Raw genomic sequence first — 24,947 nt, forward strand, 5'->3', positions numbered from 1 at the left:
CAACTTCTCTTTCTCCCTTTTGCAGGTGAGACACTCTTGCTCTGTCTGTGACGCTCATGTTTGCTGCCTTTGGCTATTTTGTTTATTTTTGTGCTCCCTCGCATATCATCCCTAACCCTAATTCTTCATGTACCATGGGTTGAGAGCCACTCACTTAAGAGTATAATATGTAAATTTTGTCAAACTCGTAGAGGTTGTTTCAAAACAAGTACAGCAAATATAAATAATCCTTACACTGTCAAACTATGCTGCAACAGATAAAAGAGTTTAAATAAATAAAAATAACTGGTCAGCTGTTTAGGGAATCCAAGTCATTAATATACAAAATAAATCATTTAACTTAATAAATCCTCATGGGTAAAATAGGCAAATACTAACCTTTCAGTTGACAAAATATGAATAAGCTTCAACAAGAATTCACTAAACATTTGTGGACAAGTTGAGGACAGATGTACTTGTAATCTTGTGAGGAATTCCTGCATTGCTTGTGTAGCTGTTGGTCCAACCTAAATGATTTATAAAATAAAGTCATGAAAATATGATTGGCACAGAAATGAGTAGCATCTCTCTTTACAGCAGTAATTTGCTTGTTAAAACCTCTACAGGTTTTATTTTTCCCTTCCAGCATTTCACTGGCTGCAATTTTTATTTTTGTGTCCTTTCTTGGCATCTTGATCATGGCATCAAGACTTATAAGTGATCATTAGACACTTCAACAATCTATCAGTCTAATCCAGAATTAAGGACTCATTTTTTTTTGGTATTTATTCATTTAAAGGAACCTATATTTTTCTTTTCACATCCAATGCCTTTTTTAAAAACCTTGTAAAGCACTTTGAACTACTGTACATGTTTTGTATGAAACCGTGCTACAGAAAAAAAGGATGTTATCCTTCAAATTTACTGCTAAAATCTCTAATTCAATTATTTTTTCAGTCAAATTCTAATGTTTCAAGTCAGTACTCAATTACAGAGTGTCAAGGATATACATTTCTGAATTACAAATTTAACAAATACTGTAAAATATAATTTTTACTATCTATTTAAATTTAATGCTGCTGAATTTGCATTTCAGAATTCCTACAATAACCAAATATCCATGTAGTACAACAGAGTAGGTACCTTGTAGGCAGTGCCATCCCTATAACAGTACTATTACGGCCATAGGGGCCTCTCATAAAGTAAATCATGCCAAGAGATTTCTATTTTTCAGGTACCCGTCCAATAAATTATATCCCTATTTGAGCATAAAATTATTGCACTGGAGTCTTTCTCAAGATTGTTGCACTAGGATTTAGGTAATAGGAGGAAGGTGTATATCAGGTATACGGATTTTATTAAGTAAAATTTGTCTTAATTACTACTTTATTTATAGTATACAAATTTGATTCTTTTTAGCATAACAATGGAAACTTTGGTATTGAGCATTACAAAAGAAATGTACTTAGACCTTTTAGCTTTACCAATTTTTGATTTCATAATTTATAAAAGCAGAGAATCATATATAAATGAACAAAATATCTTCTAAAACATAAAACTAGTTAGTGCCTAAATCCCTAAAAGAGTCCAAAAGAAAAAAAAAATAATGCAGAAACTATTTAAATCAAAACCATCATGACCAGAGTGGAAGTACCTGTGAACTGTGCTGACTGGTTCCATGAGGATTTGTTCCAGACAGAAAACGCACTGCAACAAGTATTAGATTAGGATCGGAAACCATCAATTGAGCAGTGTTTTCGTGTCCTCCAAGGGCATTCTGGCTATCTGAAACAAAAATATACAATATAAAAATGCCAAGTTTCAAAAACATCACAGAAATGCTAAATATGACATTGGCAAGAAGGACTGCATTACATCTTCCATGATTTTTTTTAAACTACTAGTGTGAAAAGAAAAGACATTAAAATATAAAAAGATTTTTCTGAATGAGGTAAAACATAAGGAAAAGAACAAAAGACCAGGGAAATAAGACTTAATTAAAAATTGTGTATGCATTCAACTAACATACAAAACATCTCAAAATGCTACTTAATGTAACAACCATGCAAGGTTCAACGTAAAAATAATGTTTCTTGATGCAAATGTCTGAGTTCACTTAATATAGATTCACTTTTCCCCCCTCCCACAGGCCTAAACATGACATGTGCACAATTTAGGACACAAAGCCAAATATCAAAGCCTGGTAGCCAAATAATAAATAGACAACTAAGTTTTCAAAATTCGCTGGTGAAAATACAGAAGATCACTGAATTACTACATGGAAAAAAAAGAAAGACTACTTTGGTCTGGGAGTCAGGCAAGGACATCATGTTTGCTGGTGATTACTAGAGGACTTATGCAGTCCAGTCAGATTCTGACCAAAGAAGTTGTCTAAAGCTGCCATATGGTTTCACCATATGAAGAGCGAGTATCATTTGCTATGTTAATCAAGTAGACCCAATGCAAATGGAAGCACTAGACTACAGTATAGTAGTGATAAAAGATTTGTGCAAGAGGTTTACAAATACCATTTATGTGTTTTTCAAAGGCTACATGTGGCACAAGCAGCAAAAAATAAGGCTTCATCATCAAGGAAGGTCTCTCGCTAACTCTGGAGTTTACCCAAAGGAGACAGTTCATGGAGATATAAGAAATACGTGCAACAGTAGAGAGTTTCAACTAATGGATTTAGCAATACAAATGTAATTGGGATTTGACTGTTTTTATGCTGATGTCTCTAACATTTGAGGTATTCAACTTTTAACACACTGGATTCAGTACTCAAAAATATATAATCTAAGGACTCTGTAGACCTACCAGGAGACTTCAGGATCTAAAACAAACTGATGGAGAAGGAACAGCCTTTCTGATCTGAATCTGTCAGGTAGACTGTTATTGGATTTTTGTACTAGTCACGGATTGTCCATAGGAAACATTCAGTATGAATACCAGGCTGCTCACGAGTGTACCAGTATGACGGGTTAAAAATCAGTGAATGATTTGGAGTTGTACCGTCTGATCTGAAGTTACACTACCTGGAAAACAGTGTCAAGATAGAAGAGCTAATGTCTCAACAAATTACCACTTAATGGTGAACTTGTTCTGATGGACACAGCATTAAGCCCTCCAGAAGAACCCATTCAGCACCTTTTGAGATTGGAGATATGCAAGTCTGAATTGGCCCTGTGCAAAATCTTAGTAGTGCAGACACTGCAGGGCAAGGTGTGCAAAACGTAACTAATATCTGCCATGGCAGTAATCCCAGTACCCATTAGAAGATACTAGTGTGAGGTGAATCTATCAAACTGAAGAGGCTTTATGTGATATGTTAGAAAGGCAGTCTATAGATATACTGGCATACCAATAAGGTGGCAAAAGGCAGTGTGTCAGAGGATTTCAGTAAAGACTTAGAGAATGACATTCAGATAGTCATTAAAAGCCTTGCTTTTAAACACTATGACGTAAGGTACCTCACTCCAATAAATATGGCCTTTTTTAATAACAAATCTTAGAACAAGTTTTTACTTACTGTTTAAATGCATGTTGGTCATAAGGGTCAGACTATGAAGAACAAGGCACCAGGTCCTCAGAGAGGTGTTTGGATACCAAGCCAGGACTGTTAAAAAACTGGTAATGGATGCTGTTACAAAAAAATAAAGAAAAGATGAAGATGACAAATTTTGATACTTCTGTGTGTAATGGGTTAAAGGTTTGTAAAGCTATGGATAACAAAATCATCCTTGGACATAAAATCCATACAGTTTTAATTCAAACACATCGAAATAGGTCTGCAAAGCACTGCTTATTTATTTAGATTTTTTTTTTTTTTTTAACAGTTGTATCATACCTTGATTCAGAGGAATCGTAGGTATTCTGCTGGCATTAAACAAAAAGACATCAGACCCATTTTCCTCACTTCCTGGAGAGCTGGAATTCAAGCTTAAAGTAAGCCACAACTGTAGAAGAGATTCAAGCTAGAAAGAAAATATAAACTTTTAGCCATATATACATTTATGATCAGTTTCTCTAAATTATAAACTAAAGTGAGAAAATGCAAACATGGAATCAACTACAAATTAGAAGCGGCAAAAGCAACAATTAAAAGAAAAACACCACATTCAGAATTTATTGAAATGAAAAACAAAAACACAGTGTATGGTCTTTTTAGGCCTTCTCAACCAAAATAATAAGAATTACTTATCTTATATATAATTCGCCAGTCTACTCAATCACCCACTCACCTACGCAGCTGCCTGAAAAACTTTACGAGACCGACATTGCGGCAGGTGGTGGATTTACGGCCGCGAAAATTCAAAGAGAAAGGCGACTTCGACCAACATTGTGACAGGCAGTGGATTTACGGCCGCAAAAATTCAAAGAGAAAGGCGACTTCGATTAAAGCTCTAGAGGCCTGAAAGGCGATTTCGACTACAGCTCCAGGCCTAATTACGCATTCATTCAATACACCTATATCAGGTTTGTGGTGCTTATACTTACTACTATTGCACTCGTGCCCGTTTCATCTTACGTTGTCGAAACGGGCTCTTTGTCTAGTTAAGAAATGAAAGACAATAACAAGAGATGAACTAGTCACAGAAATGTATATATACATAAATCGCCCTAACCCACTCTTCAATAGTCTGCACTTGAAGGAACATTATCGTTCTGGGATCAACTACTAACATTTTTACTTTAGGGTAAGTTTAGGGTAAGAAGTCTTTAGGATGAAAATGATGCTATCTATCCCCTTCTCCACTGTGTTAAAAGTAGACCATGTTGCTTAAATACATGCTTATTTTCTAAAGATTCCATCCAAGAATGAAAATAATGTATTAGATGGTTAATTCTTAAATCTTCTCTAGGATTAGTTTTGTTGGCATCTTATATCTACACTAGGGGGCTCCACCCCCTGCTCGCTTCGCTCGCCAGCCCCTGGTGTTGTGAAATTACAAAGAGCGTGATGTATGAATGAGATATAGCAAAGTGTGAAGGTGTAGATGACGCATATAGGAAGCAAATAAAGTTGTGCATGTCCAAAAACGGGCTCAGAGAGGTAGATGCTAACTTTGTGTATTGTTTGTCCTTGTGATTTGTTGATGGTCATGGCCAAGGTTGGTTTTAATGGGGAACTGTCGCCGTTTAAGAGTAAAAGGTAATTCCAGGTCAGACCTTGTAAGGTTAATTCTAGGAATCAGAACAGTATTGTTAGCATGTGATGTTGTAAGAAGTTTTGTTTCAATAACATTGTGTGGCATGGTGTTGACGACTAAACGTGTAGCATTGCATAAATACTGTTTAGTGTTAAGGTTTCTTAATAGCATGATTATTGTTCCGTTTTTAAGGCTAAGATTGTGTTGTGTTAATCCGGCTGGGTTAATAGTGTTCAAATATTCTAAGGGGAAATTAAGATGGTCATTGTCGTCATCAGAGTCAACTTTGTCAGAGCTTAGAAAGAGCTGTGCAACTGCAGGAAGTAATGAAATGACCTGGTTACTAATGTGATCAACATTAATATTTTTTGTACATAATATAGTTTGTTGTGTTAAAAGGGGTATTTGGTGTAATGAGATTGCTGTTCCAAATATCTCCGTAACTCTTTTGAAAGCAATGCCAATTGTCTGCGTATTTTAAGGTGGACTGCAGAATAGCCGAGCGCATGGAATGTGGAACAATAGCTAAGCACTGTGTAAAATCTCCCCCTAATAAAAGTACCTTTGCTCCAAAGGGAATATTATTATTTATCAACGTTTGTAGAAGTTTATCAATGGTGTTGAGTAAGTGACTGGATGGCATTAGATGCAAAAGCAAATGAACTATTGTAGGATCTAATGCAGTTCATAAAGTTTTCACTTTCAGGTACTTCGTCAGTTAGAAGCTTCTGTAGATATGCAGGATATGAATGTAAAGGAGTCTAATTTGACCCTTTTGACAATAACGTGTAAATTCATTACTTGTATTGCTAGTTGTTTCTTCAGGGAAGTTAAGTGAATGATAATGATTGTAAATGACATTCAGTAATCCCAATGAATTTTCATGAATTGCGTTTATTTATTTTGTCCCTTCGCTGCCGTTTTTGTATCTCTGAGACTCGAGGTGTTTCGTTTTGAACCCTTGCCTGTTTCGATGCAGCACTTTGAGACGCGTGCTGTATGCGTGTACGTTCATTGTGTCTGTCCATCTGCGCTCATTTCTGTTAATGTGTTAGTTGAGCTTTGCGTTTTTGGAGCCGAGACATTTTTTCTTCCGGGGTTTCAGAAGCGCGTTGTATGCGCTGACGTGTATTGTTTTTTTTTCATGCGGGTTCGTGTGTTTGGTCCCGTCACTTGAGCCGTATCGTTTTGTACCTGTGATCGTGAATTCATTACTTGTTTGTTCTGCAGCGTTAGATATATGGATAAGTAATAAGGAGGATCGCACTCACTGTTAATATGGAGGCTTTTCTGTGGTTAAACGGTTAATAGTGGATCAGTATAATGAGATCGACCTATGCTGCCTAATTCGAATGTGTTTAGATGACGTATGTTTAATACGGACGGTTCGTTTAGTAATGGGCAGGGTTGCCACCCGTCCTGTAAAATACGGAATCGGCCCGTATTTGAGAATGAAATTGCGCGTCCCGTTTTGAATCAATACGAGATGGGTTTTGTCCCGTAATTTTTTTATCATTTTTTTTAAAGCAGCGTCTCATGCAAATCATCTCACACGCATTTTATGAAGATGCCTCCTTTCCTACTTTTGATTGGGTAATACTTGATGTCATCGTTAGTTTGATTGGTCATTTTAACTGTCCAGTGAGGAGGGCGGGTCTTTTAAGTAGAGTCTGCAAAGTGTTGGCACTGGGATGTGGCCCCCGCTGCAGTATGTGTCCCTTATTATTTTGTATTAAAAGTGGTAACCCTAGTGGGGCTTTATGTCTCATTTCTTATTTATGTTAGTGTGGTCGTGGGTCCAAATCCTCGTTTCTGTGTATATTTCGTGTGCTATGTCCGTAGTCTGTCCCGTTTTGTGTCCAATGGGTTTGTGTGGCGCTCGCGTCTGACCTCTTTTTTTTTTGTGTGCTAGGGGCGCGTTGCCTCACTTTTTTATCTTTGTTAGTGGAGGGGGTGTTTGTTTGTAGTGGGTCTGAATCCTCTTCTTTGCGTGCGTAGCGTTTCGTGTGCTATGTGGCGCTTGCGTCTGACTCCTTTCTTTTTGGTGTTCTAGGGGCGCGTCGCCTCATTTCTTATTGCAGTTACTGCAGGGGGGCTTTGTGTGTCGTGGGTCTTAATTCTCTTCTTTGTGTGTGTTCCGTTTCGTGTGCCATGGGCTTCGTGCACACAGCGCCGGCGTCTGATTCCTTTTTTCTGTGTGCAATGGGCGCCTCATTTCTAATTTTACGTTGCTTCCCATGGGTGCGGCGCTGTGTGCGTCGCCGGCGTTTCACTCCTTTTTTCTGTGGTCGCGGCGCCTCATTTCTTTGACTCCTTTTTTCTGTGCTCACTCCTTTTTTCTGTGGTCGCGGCCGCCTCTCGCGGCGCCTCATTTCTTGGGGCGCCTGTGCAGTACGTCTTTTTGCGGCTACGGCCCATGGCCGGATGGACGTTTACCATTCTCGGTTAGTAATGTGGATTCTGAAAGGCATATGCATACGCAACTTCAGTTCAAATTGCTAGATTCCCTATTCTTGCATGTATTAAATCAAAATTTAGTCAGATGTGTAAAGATAGACTGACCTGAACAAAAGTGATGTGTGTTAACTATTCTAAATTAATGAATTAATATGGCCTAAACAATATGCAGTTCAGAGTTGCCTGGGCTGGAGGAGCTTAATGCCTTATAAAGACTGCACAAAAGCTGTGCTTTTTAACAATGCTTATTATATGGAGCATGTTTCTTTTCTTACTTTAGTTTACTGAAGACAAGGCAAGGGAATCAAGTGTGGACATATTAGTAATTATGTACTGTAATTATTTTGAAAATATATCATCTCCCCATGGAAAATTATTCATATCCACTCAAGCAAAATGCACTTTTATCCGCATCAGACTCAATCACTATTGAAAAGCTCACAAGTTGAGTCTATTACTTAAACCAGACATCTTATACTAGTAATACTGAATAAAGCATTAGGATCAATACTGACCACAATGGCTATATATTTATGCCATATATCTAAGAATATATACTGTACAAAGTTAAGACTTTAATCAAAATACATTTGCATAGAATCTGAAAATTGAAACATTCACCAAGTTATTTAATGCAATGCATGTGTCAGTGGAGCTGAAATGTAACAGCCCTGACAGCAAAGCAGAATTTGCAGAGGGATAGTCTATCACTGAGCCAGCTCATGCACATACACACACAAACTTGATTTGAATAAAAACAAGAATCCTTAATTTACTTACTTGGACATGGTGAACTTGGAGCATGGAAAACAGCTTATTGAAGCAGGTACTGAGCATGGGAATTGAAGACGGCTGAACAATAAGCTGGTTATTTGTATTAGAGGCATGCAGTCCCCTAAGTAAGGAATCATCTGTTCCATTAGAAGCTTGACAGACTGAAAAAGGGTTTAAAAAAAAAAAAAAAATCAATTCACTTTCAATATTATCTGACAGACATAAATATTGTACACATATTATATACACAGCTACTAATCAGATCTTTATTATTGAACTGCTTTGAAAACTGGATTTCATTTTTTGTAAGCTTTCAAAAATAATTGTATTTTATGCATTTTGGTACACAGTAATAGCAAATGTTAAAACAAAAATATTATAGTTGAATATTTAAATCTCACACTCTCGCTATTAAATATACCATACCATTTTCTAAGCCTACCTAATCCTAAGCATGGCTGCATCGGGTTGGAGTCTAAACCCAACAAGCACAGGGTGCAAGGCAGAACATTGAGCTACTAAACATCAGTCTTCATACTCCTATAGTAAGACAACGTGTATATATGACTCTGTCACCTACTTGTTGGAGACGTCGTCGTTAAAGCTTGCAAAATTGAGTCTGCTTCTAACGTTGACATCATTTTTAGCATCAATTCTGCCTGCTGCTCCAGACCGACTTCCAGTCTAGCATCTAAAGCTGTTGTATATTAAAAACATAAAACTATATAATCAATTCACCACACGGATTCTCAGTTTTGAGCAAAGTTATATATAACTGCATCGTACCTTGAGAAACAGAAATACACACACTTTGGGATCCAGGTTTTTCTGTAGTAGCAGGTGGTTTTGAAACAGGAATCCCAACTCCACCAATATATGGGTTATAACTGTAGCTACTGTAGTCGGCACCCCAGTAGTCATACCAGGTACTGCTTATAGGCTTTAATAAAAAACAAAAAAAAGAATTAATAGCGCTGAAGATAATCTACAAATTGTAATATGATAAACCATTCACTTTTTTGGTGGCTCTGAGGCTAAGGACATGCACTGGCAATCGGAAGGTTTCTGGTTCAAATCCCGTAAATGCCAAAAGGGACTCTGCTCTGTTGGGCCCTTGAGCAAGGCCCTTAACCTGCAATTACGGAGCACTTTGAGTAGTGAGAAAAGTGCTATATAAATGCAAAGAATTATTAAGAATTATTATTATTTATTATTTTTTGCTTTTCATACTCTCGCCCTATCATCATCCAATTATGAAAAACTACAACCTCTCCCTAGGCAATTCAAAAAATCTCTTCAGCATATCCAAGGTGTATAACAGGTTATCACCAAGTGGTTTATGCCTTGACATCTAATGTAGGAAGCATCTGGGAGCATCCTCACTACATGCCCAAACAACCTCAAGTATCTCATCTTGATACAAAGAAACAGTGGCATTACTTTGAGGCCCTATAAAAGGACAAAAAGCTCACCAGCTTTGTACAAACAAGCTACTCTGCGAGTAATTTACAATCTTTTACTTTTTTCACAATCGCTAACAAGCTGAGGAGCAGGATGTACACTTCCAAGGACCTAGCTCTGTTACCACAGTCCAGTGGTGGAAAATAAATTACATTTACTCTCATTACTTTACCTATGTACATTATGTAAGGAATTGTACCCTAAATATTTTAAAATGCAAATACTTTTCCTTTTTAAAAAAAAAAAAAAAAAAAGAGTATTATCTAGTAATGATATTGCTTTGTTAATTTTTTAAGGTGGTCCCATTGTATGTTACAACTAAATGCCTTTCTTCAATATCTGGAGTTCAGAATGGTCATCCTCTTTAATAAAATCCCTTTGTGCGTCCAGGTGTCCGTGTGTGTGTGTCTTCTGGTGAAGTGCGCATGTGCGGGGCATGGTGTGATGCGCGATATTACTGTCAGAGAAAGTTAGAGACGTTTTACGGAAATACAAACCAGTATTACTGCAAGAGGAAATTAAAGGTACACAATACAGTGACGCATATTACAGCCACATACAAGCCAGAAACCGTCAGAGGAGATTAAAGGCATATTACCGCGGCGCGCGCCTGTATTACCGCCAGAAAAAATTAAAGATATATTACGGACGTACAAGCCAGCAGACATACAAGACAGTATTACTGTTACAGAAAATTAAAGACACACAATACACGGCGGCAGCCCACAAAGAACGGTCAGCTCAGCAAGTAAACATCAATAAAAGAAAGGCTGAAAGAAAGAAAAATACGACCAACAAAAAGAATGAGGTCAAAGTCCCTTGCCATTTAATACAGACTGTTCTACTAAAGTTTATGCACTACTGTTCTAGCGCCCGTTATTGTAACGGGCTAAATGACTAGTTTTAAATAAAACTGAATGCAAAAATGTTGGTGTCATACGTTACAATTTTGCAGTACAAATTATTTTAATAAATGATGGAATGACCATGCCATTTTTCACTGGCTCAGTTACTGGATACATTTCAATATATCGTGGTATAAGGGTCCAGTGTATTCTCATTCTAGTGGATGGGACAACAATGCACTTTGCAAGTGATGATGGGCTCATTTTGCTACAAGTGCACAATAATCAATTCGTCCATTTCCTTAACCCGCTTATACAGGGCAGAGACGCAGGAAAATTGCAGCCTATACCGGCACTAATTTTGTGCAAGGCAGGAGCAATCATTACAATTTAGCATCAATAAGACTGCTATGGGGTTTATTTATTTTATACAATCTTAAAGGGCATGAAATGTGAAACTGTAAAGTGAATGAAATGATGTATTAAAAAAAGAAAAGAGCACAGTAAACCAAAACAGGAAGTAAGGAACAGTAGATAGAAAGGTTCACAAGACTTCTTTGTAGACCAGATTAGTATAGTAAAAATATCTGTCCACTCTGCTTAGTATAGAACTATATCGAATCATGACTTTTATGTTCTCAAATCAAGAGACTTGTGAAAAAGCAACATATAGATGTCCATTTCTTAATTTATTTGTCAACTTTATTACACAGTTGCATGGCCAATTAAGGGCACATTTCACTGCATGTTGTATTTGCATAACTGTGTATGTGACAAAGAATCTTGACTCTTGAATGAGAGAAAACAGGCAAATCTAGGAACAGACCAAATTTGATGGTTTTCCTCAGGTGGACGTTCTGCTAGCTCTGAGCCCGAGTTTCACAGGAAGCAAGGGTGATGGTGGCTGTCTGGTCACACACAACCCATGTCCCATTGTGGACAGTGCTGTCACCTTGGTTGCGAGTGGAAGACAGCAAGAGACCACAGTGAATCAGGGCCTTGATTTTACATCTTATCCAAAGAACAGCACCATTTTTACAGCAGAGTGCACTGCATTTGGATCCACATCAAGACCACAGGGGTAAATACCTCTTGCTGCCCTTGCCAACACCGCTTAAAGCAGCAACCCAAGCTTTACTAATTAGTCTCCCATGCAGGTGCTAGCCATGCCCAAAAATGTTAAGCTTTTAGATAGATAGATAGATAGATAGATACTTTATTAATCCCAATGGGAAATTTTGGCTTTTGGTGGATTACCTGTTCTGAAATGCAGGTGGTATGCACAAGTCAGTTTGAAATATAACTGCAATATGCAGTACATGGTTTCTGAATGAATATATATATATATGTACGTCATCAGTATTCCTTTTGATAAACAAAAATTATTGCTATGCACATTCTGCCTATACTATTCAATGACCAGTATGGATATTTGAGGATATTTACTAGTTTTGGCATTCTTTTTCCCCCTCAAGTAACTAAATTATATGTTTCGTTTTTTCTTTCCTGAGCCTACTTTTTCACTATTACTTGAGTAGTTTCAATTTCAAATATGTTTACTTTAGTCAATGTTTCTGAATATAATATTTCTATAATTAATTAAACGTAATAATACCCAAACCGATTTTTTCCACCTCTGCTACAGTCCAATATAACACTGGCAACAGAAGTGCCAGCTCTTCATTATTTTTTTCAGTGGCCACAATCACCCAAAACTCACAACACACGAATACGAATATAAGGTGCTTGTGCTTAACATGATCAAAATCAAGGAGTAAATATATAACCCAGGCTTGTAGCCTTAATGTTGTCAAAAATAGTAAATAAATATTTTATGAAATCAACACCACCTTTTCCTCAATAATAAACAAACAGTCCAGTCTATTATTAAATAACCTTTTTAAAATAATGAAATCTGTAATTTAATTACCACCATTCTATTAAGCTTTTAAAAATAACATTTAAAAAAAACTCACATAAAATGTAACAGCAAATTATACTGATAATTTTACATAAAATTTCCTTAAAAGAAATTTGAAAGATGATAATATATAATATAATATCCAAATTTTAAAATATAACAACGTAGAAAAAATAAAAGAGGGCAATCGCACCTTGAAAACTTTAGCAGCCAGTGGATCCTTTTCCAAATCGATGTCTAAAGGATCAATATCAATATCCATAAGGTCTTGAATAAAGTCAAAGTCTATCTCTTTATCTTTTTCCAAAGTTGACAGAGGTGTGGCACCTTGGGAAAAAAAAAAAAAAAAAAAAAAAACGCCGAAGCAAGCATTACAATCACATTTCATTGCTTTGTAATTTACGAACCCAGCAAAGAATTATTTTTTTAAAAGACAACTTCACAGAAAAATAATTACATATACACAATATAAAAACAAATGTTTCCCAGGCTATGTTAAAGAGACACATTAAAGTTATAAACATACAACATACCTTTGACAATGAAAGCAATTGAGATTTGCTGGATTACCTGCAATATCAGGAGCTAATGCCTCATCTATGCTTTCAACCAAAGGAATAGCATTAGGCTGCTGAAGAGAATCATCAGAATCTCCTGCCGATGCCCCAGGTTCCTCTGCCACTATCCCTTCATCCACTGAATCTAATAGAATTGGAGTAAGCAGTTCACCTGCAACAAAAGTTTTAACCATATGCCTATTAAAAACAAAAATGGCCATATTGTCTATATTGCATAACATTAAATATATCAAATAACACTCAATGTAAATTAGAAAGAGGTTGCTTTAATTTTTTACTGCAATTTATGCATAATTTGCTGAATGTGCAATACTGTATTAGGTGGCAAGGTTCCCACTTAAGTACTTGTGTGAAGGAGGGTTTGGGGTGTGTGTGTGTGTGTGTGTGTGTGTGTGTGTGTGTGTGTGTGTGTGTGTGTGTGTGTGTGTGTGTTACACATACACACACATAAAAAACACCAGGTTTTTTTTTTTTTTTTTCAAACAAGTAATAAATATTCTCCTATAGGGCCACCTTTCTCTCACTGACACTTTTATAGCACTACACAAGTCAGAACAAGGACTTATAGCATTTGTTTTCTGCAGACTAGACCAGCAGAGGCAAATTAATTCCAACATTCTTGTTATTCTGCCCTTGCTGTGTGCAGCTTGCAAAGCTTAAAAAATAGCTAAACAGGTGACAAAAGAGTCAAGCACTGAAGCAAAATAAACAGACTTTACTTGAATGCCTTACTCTGTACTATAAAATAAAAAAAACATAAAAATAAAAGAAGCTTAAAGCAGTATTATAAATTAAGCAAAATCACTACACATGGATTTAAATAAAAAAAATAAATCACGCATGCATTGTTCAGTTAACCATCAGCATCATTTACTGCCATCTGACATACGTATCATTTTGACTGTGCTAGTGTATCACAAAAAAAAACCAGAAATATATACAACATTCAAGCATTAATAATAGTACTGTCAAAATAATAAAGTCTACAAAAAATAAAATTCATAAGCAATGCCATCTTGTGTTTAATACAGACAGACAAAATGAAACTGGATCAAATTGTGAAAAGGCTTTTAAAAGCTTTAAATGGAATGAGACTGCATTGTCAAGGACGGAATGAGACGGTATCTTTGCATCTTCCTAACATATGTGGAATACTTGAAAAAATATCTGCCATAAACTTTTACCAATAAGATACTTTTTCTGTCCATTAAGGGCTAATTTTTTTTAAGTCATACACTTTTCCAGCAGATGGCACTGGAATGCCATTACACCTGATGCTTCAGGCCACACTAGCCAACCTAATACAAATATTATAATGGAATGTGAAGATTAATGACATTATTGGCATTATACTAAATTTATGAATGACATTATCTAATGGAGATAAGAGAGGATTAAGAGAAACAGGAGACTTCATTGTGAAGATCTGTGGATTTTCCTAGCAAATAGGAAAAATAAAATCCTGACACTGGAAGGTAACCATGTCAATATGCAACCATTTAAAAATAAAAAAATAGAAGCTTTATCTTCCCAATTAATGCTTGTACTTCTCCCTCTGCAAACAGGGACTCAGCAATGGAAATTACACATTTTCTCACTAGCATTCCAATGATCACTCATTCTTCCCCAGGAACCACAGTGACTTCAACCAGGGGAACTCTGAAAGGAACAATGACATGCATCCACAAGACTTCCTTTAAAAATTAAATGCTTTTAAATGTAAAAACCTGGCACAACGGGGCAGATCGGATTAAAGCATTTAAGTAATTCCAAGCCGAATCCAATTCATTTTTGCTTATTAAAACATTACTACTATTACTACTACTATTTTGCCATGACTTCTATTTTATTTTGAATGCTGAACTAAACTAAAAGTTTAATGAAAATTATCATGATAATGTGCACAGATGCCAATGCCATTCCACCTAATATTAAAACATGAGAGTTTCATAAAGTATTTATCACAAGTCTGTGAGTCAGTTGCCAGGAAAACTGAACTCTGAGTTAGAATAAAGTTGTTCCAAAGATAGAATCAAAAGAAAATTTGCTTCAAGTAATGATGCCATTAATATTGATTTAAGTGCAGGAGACTATATGTTGTAGGTATATAATGCCTCTCAGTAGCATATTTAATGTCTCAATTCAATCAGCTACCGAAGTTGCCAACAAATTAGCATCTGTGCTTAAAAGTGAAATTAGTATGTTAGGAATTTGTAAATATAAAGGACTATAATTTTTTTCACAGAAAAACTGATGTAGTTGTCTCATGTAAAGTTTACAGATGGGCAATTTCTCACTTTACCATCATCAACAATTTACACGTCTCTCTATTATAAAAGAAATTTTTAGGAGGGAGACTAGGTAGATGAGACATGATCTTCTCGGAAGACAATTTGAAGTCCTGCGAGAGACACTTTAACTTGCTCCCAGCTCTTAAAACAACGACAAGCGACAAGCAAAACACGCAGTTCGCCAGCAGATGATCCGACCGCTTCTCCTTCTGTGCGTTCAGTCACCCTAACCCCCTTCACAATGCGAGCGGCAGAGACAAGAAGTGGCAAAAGGACAGCTGCTGTACAGGCTTTAAAATGATTGACGGGCAGTGCAACAAGCAGAACATGCAGCTCGCCAACAGCAGAAAGACAACAGATGATCCAACGGCATCTCCTTAGTGTGCATTCAGCCGCACCCCCTTCACAACGCGAGCCGCGTTATAAGTCCTGCAAGAAAGAGATGTAACCATGCCCGGGGCCGGAAATAAAGGACAAGTATTGTTTTAACAAAGGTTTTAAAGTAAAAGTGAAAATAATGCAAATGTAACAATTCCCATTAAAATACTCTCTTTAAATTGTATATCTGGTAAACCAAACCCGGGGGTGGGCGAGCGAAGCGAGCAGGGGGTGGAGCCCCTTAGTTTGATATATATAAAAAAAAAAAAATGTAATGGGTCAACATCTTAAACTATGGATTTTCCACTTTACATTGATTTAAGGGCAACGATAACCACAGAGAGAGACTAAAAACGTTACCTAAATGGTTTTGTGAATCTAAACTTGTAAGAAATCTTAATCATGCTTTAAAAAAAAATATAGATGTCTTATTGAATTCTAAATAGTATAACCATTTACAGTATTTCTTTGGGTTGTTTTTCACACCAGCAGGTATAAGCTACACTCTTACTTGTTGATAGTGCATAGGTATTTTAAAAATACTCCCATTAACCAAGCTTAAAAGAAAATAATACTTAATTTGTTTTAGGAGATGCAAAAACTTCACACGTGGAAAAAGAAAAAAATACATATTTTATCAAGTACACAAAGCCAGTGTTTCACCTCCTACCTGCCAGAATGTCCTGGACCATGCATGTTAGAGAATACTGCGCCCATGCTCCACCCCATGAGATGTCCCCTCGATTGAAGTCTGTTCCCACAAGGAGAAGAAGTAATCTTTCCAACTGCTGATCATTAACAATTTCACACAAATGTATGGTTGGTCTAGTGGCATTTGCAATCCTAGCAAGGACCTGTAACATGAAGAATAAAAAATAAGGTAGTAAAGTGCATGTGAAACTGTCAAAAAACCTAAATATTTTCAAAATACAAGTTTAAAACTTGGACAATCACCAACATATTCAAGAATCACCTACAGCAGGGGTAGGCAACGTCGGTCCTGGTGAGCCGCAGTATGTGCAGGTTTTTGTTCCAACCCAGTTCCTTAACGAGAACTCAATTATTGCTGATGAAGCACATATTGCTTAAGTGACATTTTGATGCTTCATTTTAGTGGTCTCGCTTGTTAAGGTTCTCCAACCTTAATTGCTTATTTCAATCTTAAACTGCTGCATTCAGTGTTTTAATTGCTCCTTATTAGCAATAAGATGTAAAAGACAAAGCAGCCAGCAGTTCTCCAGCTAGCTTTTTTCCAATTACATCTGTGTGTGTTCATCATGCACTGTTTGATTTAATAAAACACTTAATAGAAAAATGTGACAGACTGAAAATGATCTGTTTTAGGCTTCATATCATTTGGATGATATCCTTCGAAAGGAAAAAAATCTACGATATAAGAGCCTTACATTGCACAGACTAACAAGCCATAAAATTAAATAAGGTCTGAGATTGGCAATGATTGGTTTCTAATTAAGCAATTGGGTTGGAATGAAAACCTGTAGCCACTGCGGCTCACCAGGACCGACGTTGCCTACCCCTGACCTACAGTATGCATTATACGCTGGACATAAACTACATCACCTATTGATCACAAACTGCACGAGACCTTTGAACAAAGATTCACAAAGCCTGAGATAACATAAATGACGGTACACTCTGTGTGAAGATTGTTCATTTCATCATACACATAAAATAAGAAATTTTGTTTTGCATTATAATGCACTTTTTTACATTACTCCATTAACAAAGGACCAACTCATTTTCCATTGGCCTAAATGCTAATGGTGGGAATATAATAAATACTGTATAATAAAGTACAATCTAACATGTTACATTTATACTCAGTATGGTGCATACTAAATTCTAAATGATGTCCATTGTGAGGTACAATCTTAACATTCATTTATCTAGAGCTACATGAGGAAAGACTCCAGAAAAACTGAACTTTTGTTAAAATACATCTTGAAATCTTTATTACAACAATGGGCATATTTCTTAAAAGCACAATGCTAAATGTTCAGAGACTACAATGATGAAACACACCAATTAATGTCAATGTTCCATGTTCTCCCATGTCTGCCTGGATATGATAGCTAGGGTCAGTGTCTTTCCACCACATCCCAAAGACAAGCGACCTGGGCTACTGTGCGAAAATGTCTGCGGTGTGGAAGTTTTTCAAAGTGAGTGGGAGTGGCATAAAATATGCCATTTGCAACACTTGTTCGACTAATGTTTTGCGCAGTGGGACCAAAGTTCGAAATTTCAATACCACCAACTCCTCCGCATCGAGAGGAGTCAGATGAGGTGGCTCGGGCATCTGATCAGGATGCCTCCTGGACGCCTCCCTGGTGAAGTGTTCCGGGCACGTCCAACCGGGAGGAGGCCCCGGGGAAGACCCAGGACACGCTGGAGGGACTATGTCTCCCGGCTGGCCTGGGAACACCTCGGGATTCTCCCGGAAGAGCTAGAAGAAGTGGCCGGGGAGAGGGAAATCTGGGCATCTCTGCTCAAGCTGCTGCCCCCGCGACCCGACCTCGGATAAGCAGAAGAGGATGGATGGATGGATAAAAAATCTTGGAAGGCAAGAAAGAAAAACGGCAATCGAATGTAAAAGAGCGGTTGTTGGTTTTACCTCACACTAACTTTGGCTTCATGTTACTTAAAACATGCTGGACACTACTGTGGGATTTTACAGATGTTTTTGCACATAACTTTTTAGGATCAGCCTATACGTGTTTCTAAATTGTTAACCCATATTGTTATTAGTCATTAGTTAAATGGTCGGCATCTTCTGTGTTAAACACACCCATTTTAATGATCGCTAGTTTTCATCAAGCGACTGAGCCAACTATAGCCTATGCTTCTTTGCTTCATATTTTTGTTCGGTGCGTGTTAACTAAATAGTTTCATAAATAAACACAAATGTGTTTTACATTTTTTTGTTACTTTGAAAAATGCTGTCTGCTAATAATTGATTATAATACACAAAATACTTAAAAGACCTCAATAAAGTAACATTTAATACACTTGTTTCATTTGTAAAACACTTAAAGGGTCACAATGCTTCAGTTTGTTTACTGTAAAAAAATTGACACAGGGATATAAAGGTCCTCTGGCCTCTAGGAAAAAAAGAAAAAAATGACTGCATTTACTTTGAGCAATCACTGACAATTTTGTTTGTTTTTCTTCTGAACATTGTCTTTAGAAAGTGCCAGTGCGGTTTGTGTCTTATTTCTCTTTGCATTGCTTTTTGTGGGAGAGCCAATCACATTCATGGAAGCCACTGTTTTCACCTGAGTCTCTTAAGCAATACTGTAATGAGCAACTTGTATGAATATCATGATCTACAGCAGGGGCGCCCAATGCGTAGATCGCGATCGACCGATAGATCGCAAAGGTAGTGCAGGTAGATTGCGTTGCATTAGAAAAAAAAAATTTTTTTAAACGTTCGTCTATCACAGCGTTTCTCAACCTTTAAGCATTTTAAGTTTTAATCGCTCCCCCCTAATGTTTTTTTGAAAAGAGCCCACTAATACCAATTTGTTATTTTTATATTATTGATATATAATAGATGCATATTTTATTATACCTACTTAACTTTTATCGACATTTATCTAACTCTGTATTTATTTTTCTAGTTTCATAATGTAGTTTAAGTTAATTTGTTTTGTTTTCAATAGATGTATTTTTCATATTTTCGCTTCATTTTCTTTTTTTCATATCTTCGCGCCCCGCCCCACAGTTTGAGAACCACTGGTCTATCATATATCCTCCCTATGGCATTTGCCACTTGATTGACATTCAGGGCGGCCAGTCTGAGATCTCTTTTTTCCTAACACACTGGTCATCCTGCACGCTCAATCAAACGCGCGAGCTACTGCAAAACTAAAGAAGGGACTTAAAAAAAATTGTTTGGGGAGGGTATGGGCCAGATGTGGAATTAGAAGAGGATTTTTTTTTTCTCACAATATCACAATTGAAGTGCGTTTGTCTGATCTGTCAATCTATCATTGCTATTCCGAAGAAGGAAAATGTGGAAAGGCACTTTCGAACTGTTCATAAAAACTACAAAACTGACTCCCTTCCAAAAAGCAATCCGAGAAAGAGAAAGGAGAGGGAACTAAAATCGCAGTTAATCGGACAGCTGTCATTTTTCACATTCGGCTGAAGTCTGGGGCTCATGGACAGTTTTGGAACTTACTCACATAGAAAAAGTACCCAAACATGAGGAAATGTGCTACCTCCTTGACTGCATTATTCGGCTGTACTTATTTATGCGAGTCAGCCTTTTCCCACATGAAGATTATTAAATCCAAATACTGTAGTGACCATAAATGTATTGAATTGTTATTGTGCCATAAGGGTTATTCAGTTATGCAAGGTACGACAACATATATTTTATGTATAAAGTATACTTAGTATATATATATATATATATATATATATATATATATATATATATATATATATATATATATATATATATATACACACACACACTATCATTTTTAATGTAGGTAGATCATTTCGACCTGGTCATTTTAAAAGTAGATAGATAGATAGATAGATAGATAGATAGATAGATAGATAGATAGATAGATACTAGCTCGCAAGCCGAAAAAGTGTGGGCACCCCTGATCTACAGTGAAATGCAAAAATATTAATAATAAAATGTTTCAAAAAACAGCAAATACAATACAGACATGCATTCAATTCAAATGCCATATACTTATTTTTATTGTAAGGATTCTAATCTTAATCTGACAGCCCTGGTAAAAGCCAAAATGCAGATCTATCTTTTAGATATGAAAGAATACACAGAATATAATACTGTATATGTATGCATGCTACTTGGCAGGTGCAGGGATTTCTTTCTGAAGCACCAATCCCGAGGAATGAAAATCCACTGAAATACTGGAACAACAACTGGAGTCGGTTTTCTACCATTGCCAAAGTAGCATGCAAGTTCCTGTCAGCCCCATGTACTAGTGTGGACAGCGAGAGATTATCCAGTTTGGCTTCTAATGTGATCAACGAAAAGAGAAACAGAATTTCCTGTGACAAGGCAGAGATGCTCTTGTTCGTTAAGAAAAACCTCCCTATCATGCTTAAAAACAGAAAAGAATGATAAGCCTCAAGAAAAAAAAGTTATTTCTTTACTGTTGTACACTTTTCAGTTTTTTTAAAATTATAGATTGGTTAGATTTATTCCATCAAAAAGTTATGTGGTATTTAATACTGCAGACTGTAAAACACAGGATCAGATAGCCAGCCAAATGTGGTTGAGCAGAAGCCATTTTAATGATTGTAAATAATCTGCAAAAGTTGTTATTCTTAAGTGGTATTGCTTATTTCATTGTCATTGTACATTTTACCATTTTTTCGATTATTGTTGAATTTGTTGTATTTGCTCCATCAAAAAGAAACAGAAAAGTGTTATTTAAAGCAACAACCTGCAAAACTGTTTCCCATATAACCAACAGGTAGCCAGCCAAATGTGGCAGATATCATTTGTTTTTAATGATTGAATGTGGTGTGCAAAATTGTTATGCAAATAAATATTCACTTTGTCTGTAATTCTTGTCCAGACAGATCAAGTCTCATTTTTCTCTGTATCTTATAAATATGTATATTGGCATCGGTCTCGGCATCGGCAGATAAGTACATAGACATTATCGTATATCGGTGCATCCCTATTAACCATGTGTGAGGTAGTCTAGTGCAAATCCTCGATTTGTCTCTGACACTACCATAATAGTTTATCAATGGAATAAACTAATCCAAAAAATTAAGTTTGAAACCTAGCATGGCTAGCTTGTATTAAGAGTCTGCATATTTTATAAGTGTCTATATGGTTTTCTCTCTGCGCATTACTTTTAAACAAATGTAATATTTGGGTAGGTTAACTGTTCTCACATTAATATATCTTAAGATTCACTGCAGCACCCTATTCAGAGCAGATTCCTGCCTTGTATCTCATGATGCCAGAATAGTGTCCTTAGGTTAAGCATGTTTAAAATAATGATTACTGGGCAGATGATGTTAGCTACAAGAAAATGTGAATTAGGTACAAAAAACTTAACAGGTTTTAATAACTTGGTGCTTGTTACCTTGCACACAAAAAGCAAAAGATCAGCATGACAGGTAAAATCCATTGAGAGAAGAAAAAGGGTAAGCTTCTGAACCACAGAGATGCATCGTTCATGAGCTAAAGTAAAAGGCAGGGGTTCAACTTCTGGTGAGTCCTTGGCTGTTGATGCTTCTGCATCCAAATTGGAGCGGGGCCATTCAGCTGTGCGTCGAAGTCGAATTAAGTCCTTGAAATGCTAAATTACAAATAAAAATTGAAATACAATAAAATATTTCAGTAAAATAAATACTGTATTATTTATTGGGTCTTTAGTGACTTAGTGCAAACAGAAGGAATTTCTTACTAGTCAAAGAGCTACAGATGAGAAATGAATGACTGGCTTTACATCTAAAATCATCTTTACTGATTGTTCAGTGTAACCAATAGTTAAATGAAAAAAGTCCTTGCCTCATCATTCTATATTTGTATTTTTTTAACCTCATTTCCTTCTCTTTCTTTCTTTGAGCAAACATGATGATCGTTTTCAACTGGATACTTCCCTTAAGTAACTAAGCACAAAAATGTGTCTGGTTCTCTTCTCTTTATAAAATTTTAAATATTTATAATAATATTATGTTGATACACTACATTGTTACACTTAATTAGCCAATGGTTTTGGTTGGTGCTTTGGATTTAAATTACACACCTGTAATAAGTATCTGGAGTACTAAAAACATTTACAGGTTAATAATGATAATAATGATATTTATAAGTAATTAACATATTTTAGACAGATAAAGCATTAATGACACAATGACTACATGGCATTTACCTATCAAAATAATAATATAATAAATGTGTCAGTTGCTCCCCTAATTTAAATAAAATTCTAAACGTATTTCAGCATCTTTTAGAATCACAGTCTTATACGTGCACAAGGCATCAGCGCAAGCGCGCGCACACACACACACACCCTTTTAGTTATTCATAAGCGACACAGAAGTCATTCGTTAGTCACAAATAACATTTTCCAGGAGCATAAACTATTGAATAACCATGCATATAACTGGTAAAATTAAAGAATGCCAATATTCTTACTTTTGATGTGGCTTGTTTAAGTTTTGCCTGCTCCACTAAAAGCTTATATGATGATGCTTTATTACTCTGGATTTTCTCTTTCTCTATTTGTTCCACCAGGGCCTTCTGTTTGGCTTTCAACAGATTTAACTGCTGCAATGAAAAACATTTGAATATAAAATTCTGGGAAAAAAGTGCAGAACACTGATGAGGCTTCACATTACAAATTTTACCTGTTTATGATGAACTAGTTGCTTTCTTATTTTTCTGGAGTACAACCGATCTAAACTGCTATTTCCTTTTGATGACCTACTCATGCTCTGTGACTGAAGACTGTTGTTAATGAAGCTCCATTGGTTTCCTTAGAAAATATTAATATACAACTGTTGAAATTTTCGTATAAACCCTTTCACTAGAAAAGTCATGTTTTCTTATACTAAGCTATTCATATAATGTAAAATACCTATAAAAACATGAAGGTACAATAAACATATCACAAATGTTTTATAATTACTTTTACACACAATGGCCATCTGGCATACATACTTCCAATTTGTATACACACACATATGCACATATATATATATATATATATATATATATATATATATATATATATATATATATATATATATATATATATATATATATATATATATATATATATATATATATATATACATATATATATATATATATATATATATATATATACACACACACACACACACACACACACACACACACACACAGCACAGCATCTGTAAACCATTTTTGTGCACATCATCTGATTTGTTGTGTATGAGTTACTAGGGGTTGTAATTTGCATATACTTCTAGCTAATGCTACTGACAGCAAAAGTGCCATTTTGCCCGTCCGATAACGCAGAGACATGGTTCAATAATAAATGAAACTCAAATCCAACTAACTACCAGACATAATTCAGAAATGTGATCCTCTTTTAAAGATATTTAAAAATCATTATTTCTAAACAACTGGGAATCTGGGGATGCAGACTGAAAATAGCACAATGCCCCAGAGTCCAAACACACACAAAAATAATGGCAGCCATGGTAATTTCTAAATCACAGATTATCAACAGAAAGCAGAAATGATGCATCTAATAGAACACCCTACTTGTGAAGAAAAACTAAATGTGTACCTGATACTGTCCTTTCTCTCTCTTTCCCATTTAAGTGCTTTTTGGCATCATCTTCCACACTTGCCACATAGTCCAGTAGACGTGAAACCAGCATTACTACCCAACTAATCATAGGAATATCCAAAACACCTAAGAAATAAAAAGCACAAGTGTACAATAGAAAAGGATCAAACCTATAAAAGACACTTGCTTGACATCTGAACAAAATTTAAGGGAAAACAATAATAAACAATATTTATTTTTTTTATATCCTGCAAATTACTAACCTTCAGTTCGTCGCTGTTGAGCGGACTGCTGTTGAAGGGGTGAAAGCAAGTTATCCAAAAGACTAAGCAAGCCTTCCAGAACTCCACTGTTGCTAAGTGATCTTTGGCCAATACAGGACAGAAGCATGAACACCCTGGAACAATTAAAATACTTCAGAGTAGAGGCTACAGGCTGCACTTTCAGCACAATTACCACATCATATATTATTAATTACCAAAATTCTAGTATTAACCATTTTATAGGACACATTTTTTCATTTGCAGTCAGGAGAAACTTCAACGTCTGTTGTGAAGACGAGCACTGACAAAACTTCTGCGTATTATATGTGCTTTAGTAAGACAACTTTTTATATTATCAGCAGTTAGCAAGGATCCCCAGATTAGTTTTAAAGGGCCAGATACCTATAAGTACACCCTGTTTGCTTTCTCTATACAACAGACAAGAATAAGTAGCATTGACCCCTGGATATGCCTTTCTTGCACTGAAAGGAAAAACAGGTCTGGCTGCCTTCATGGCAATTCCTAAATTTATTAAACT

General features: G+C 36.1%; 1 protein-coding gene across 1 annotated transcript in view; it reads right to left on the reverse strand.

Annotated features, from left to right (window-relative positions):
• birc6 (baculoviral IAP repeat containing 6) overlaps positions 1–24,947 on the reverse strand; it is a 255,776-nt gene that overhangs the window by 144,375 nt on the left and 86,454 nt on the right. The window contains 15 exon segments of the mRNA XM_051919229.1: positions 379–506; positions 1,634–1,764; positions 3,509–3,619; positions 3,827–3,953; positions 8,367–8,521; positions 8,941–9,057; positions 9,147–9,300; positions 12,781–12,914; positions 13,158–13,316; positions 16,505–16,688; positions 21,945–22,160; positions 23,003–23,134; positions 23,215–23,342; positions 24,144–24,272; positions 24,410–24,543. Of these exon segments, the coding sequence (XP_051775189.1) occupies positions 379–506; positions 1,634–1,764; positions 3,509–3,619; positions 3,827–3,953; positions 8,367–8,521; positions 8,941–9,057; positions 9,147–9,300; positions 12,781–12,914; positions 13,158–13,316; positions 16,505–16,688; positions 21,945–22,160; positions 23,003–23,134; positions 23,215–23,342; positions 24,144–24,272; positions 24,410–24,543 (2,139 nt within the window).

The sequence above is a fragment of the Erpetoichthys calabaricus genome, chromosome 15 (genome assembly GCF_900747795.2).
Source record: "Erpetoichthys calabaricus chromosome 15, fErpCal1.3, whole genome shotgun sequence".
Classification (NCBI taxonomy): domain Eukaryota; kingdom Metazoa; phylum Chordata; class Cladistia; order Polypteriformes; family Polypteridae; genus Erpetoichthys; species Erpetoichthys calabaricus.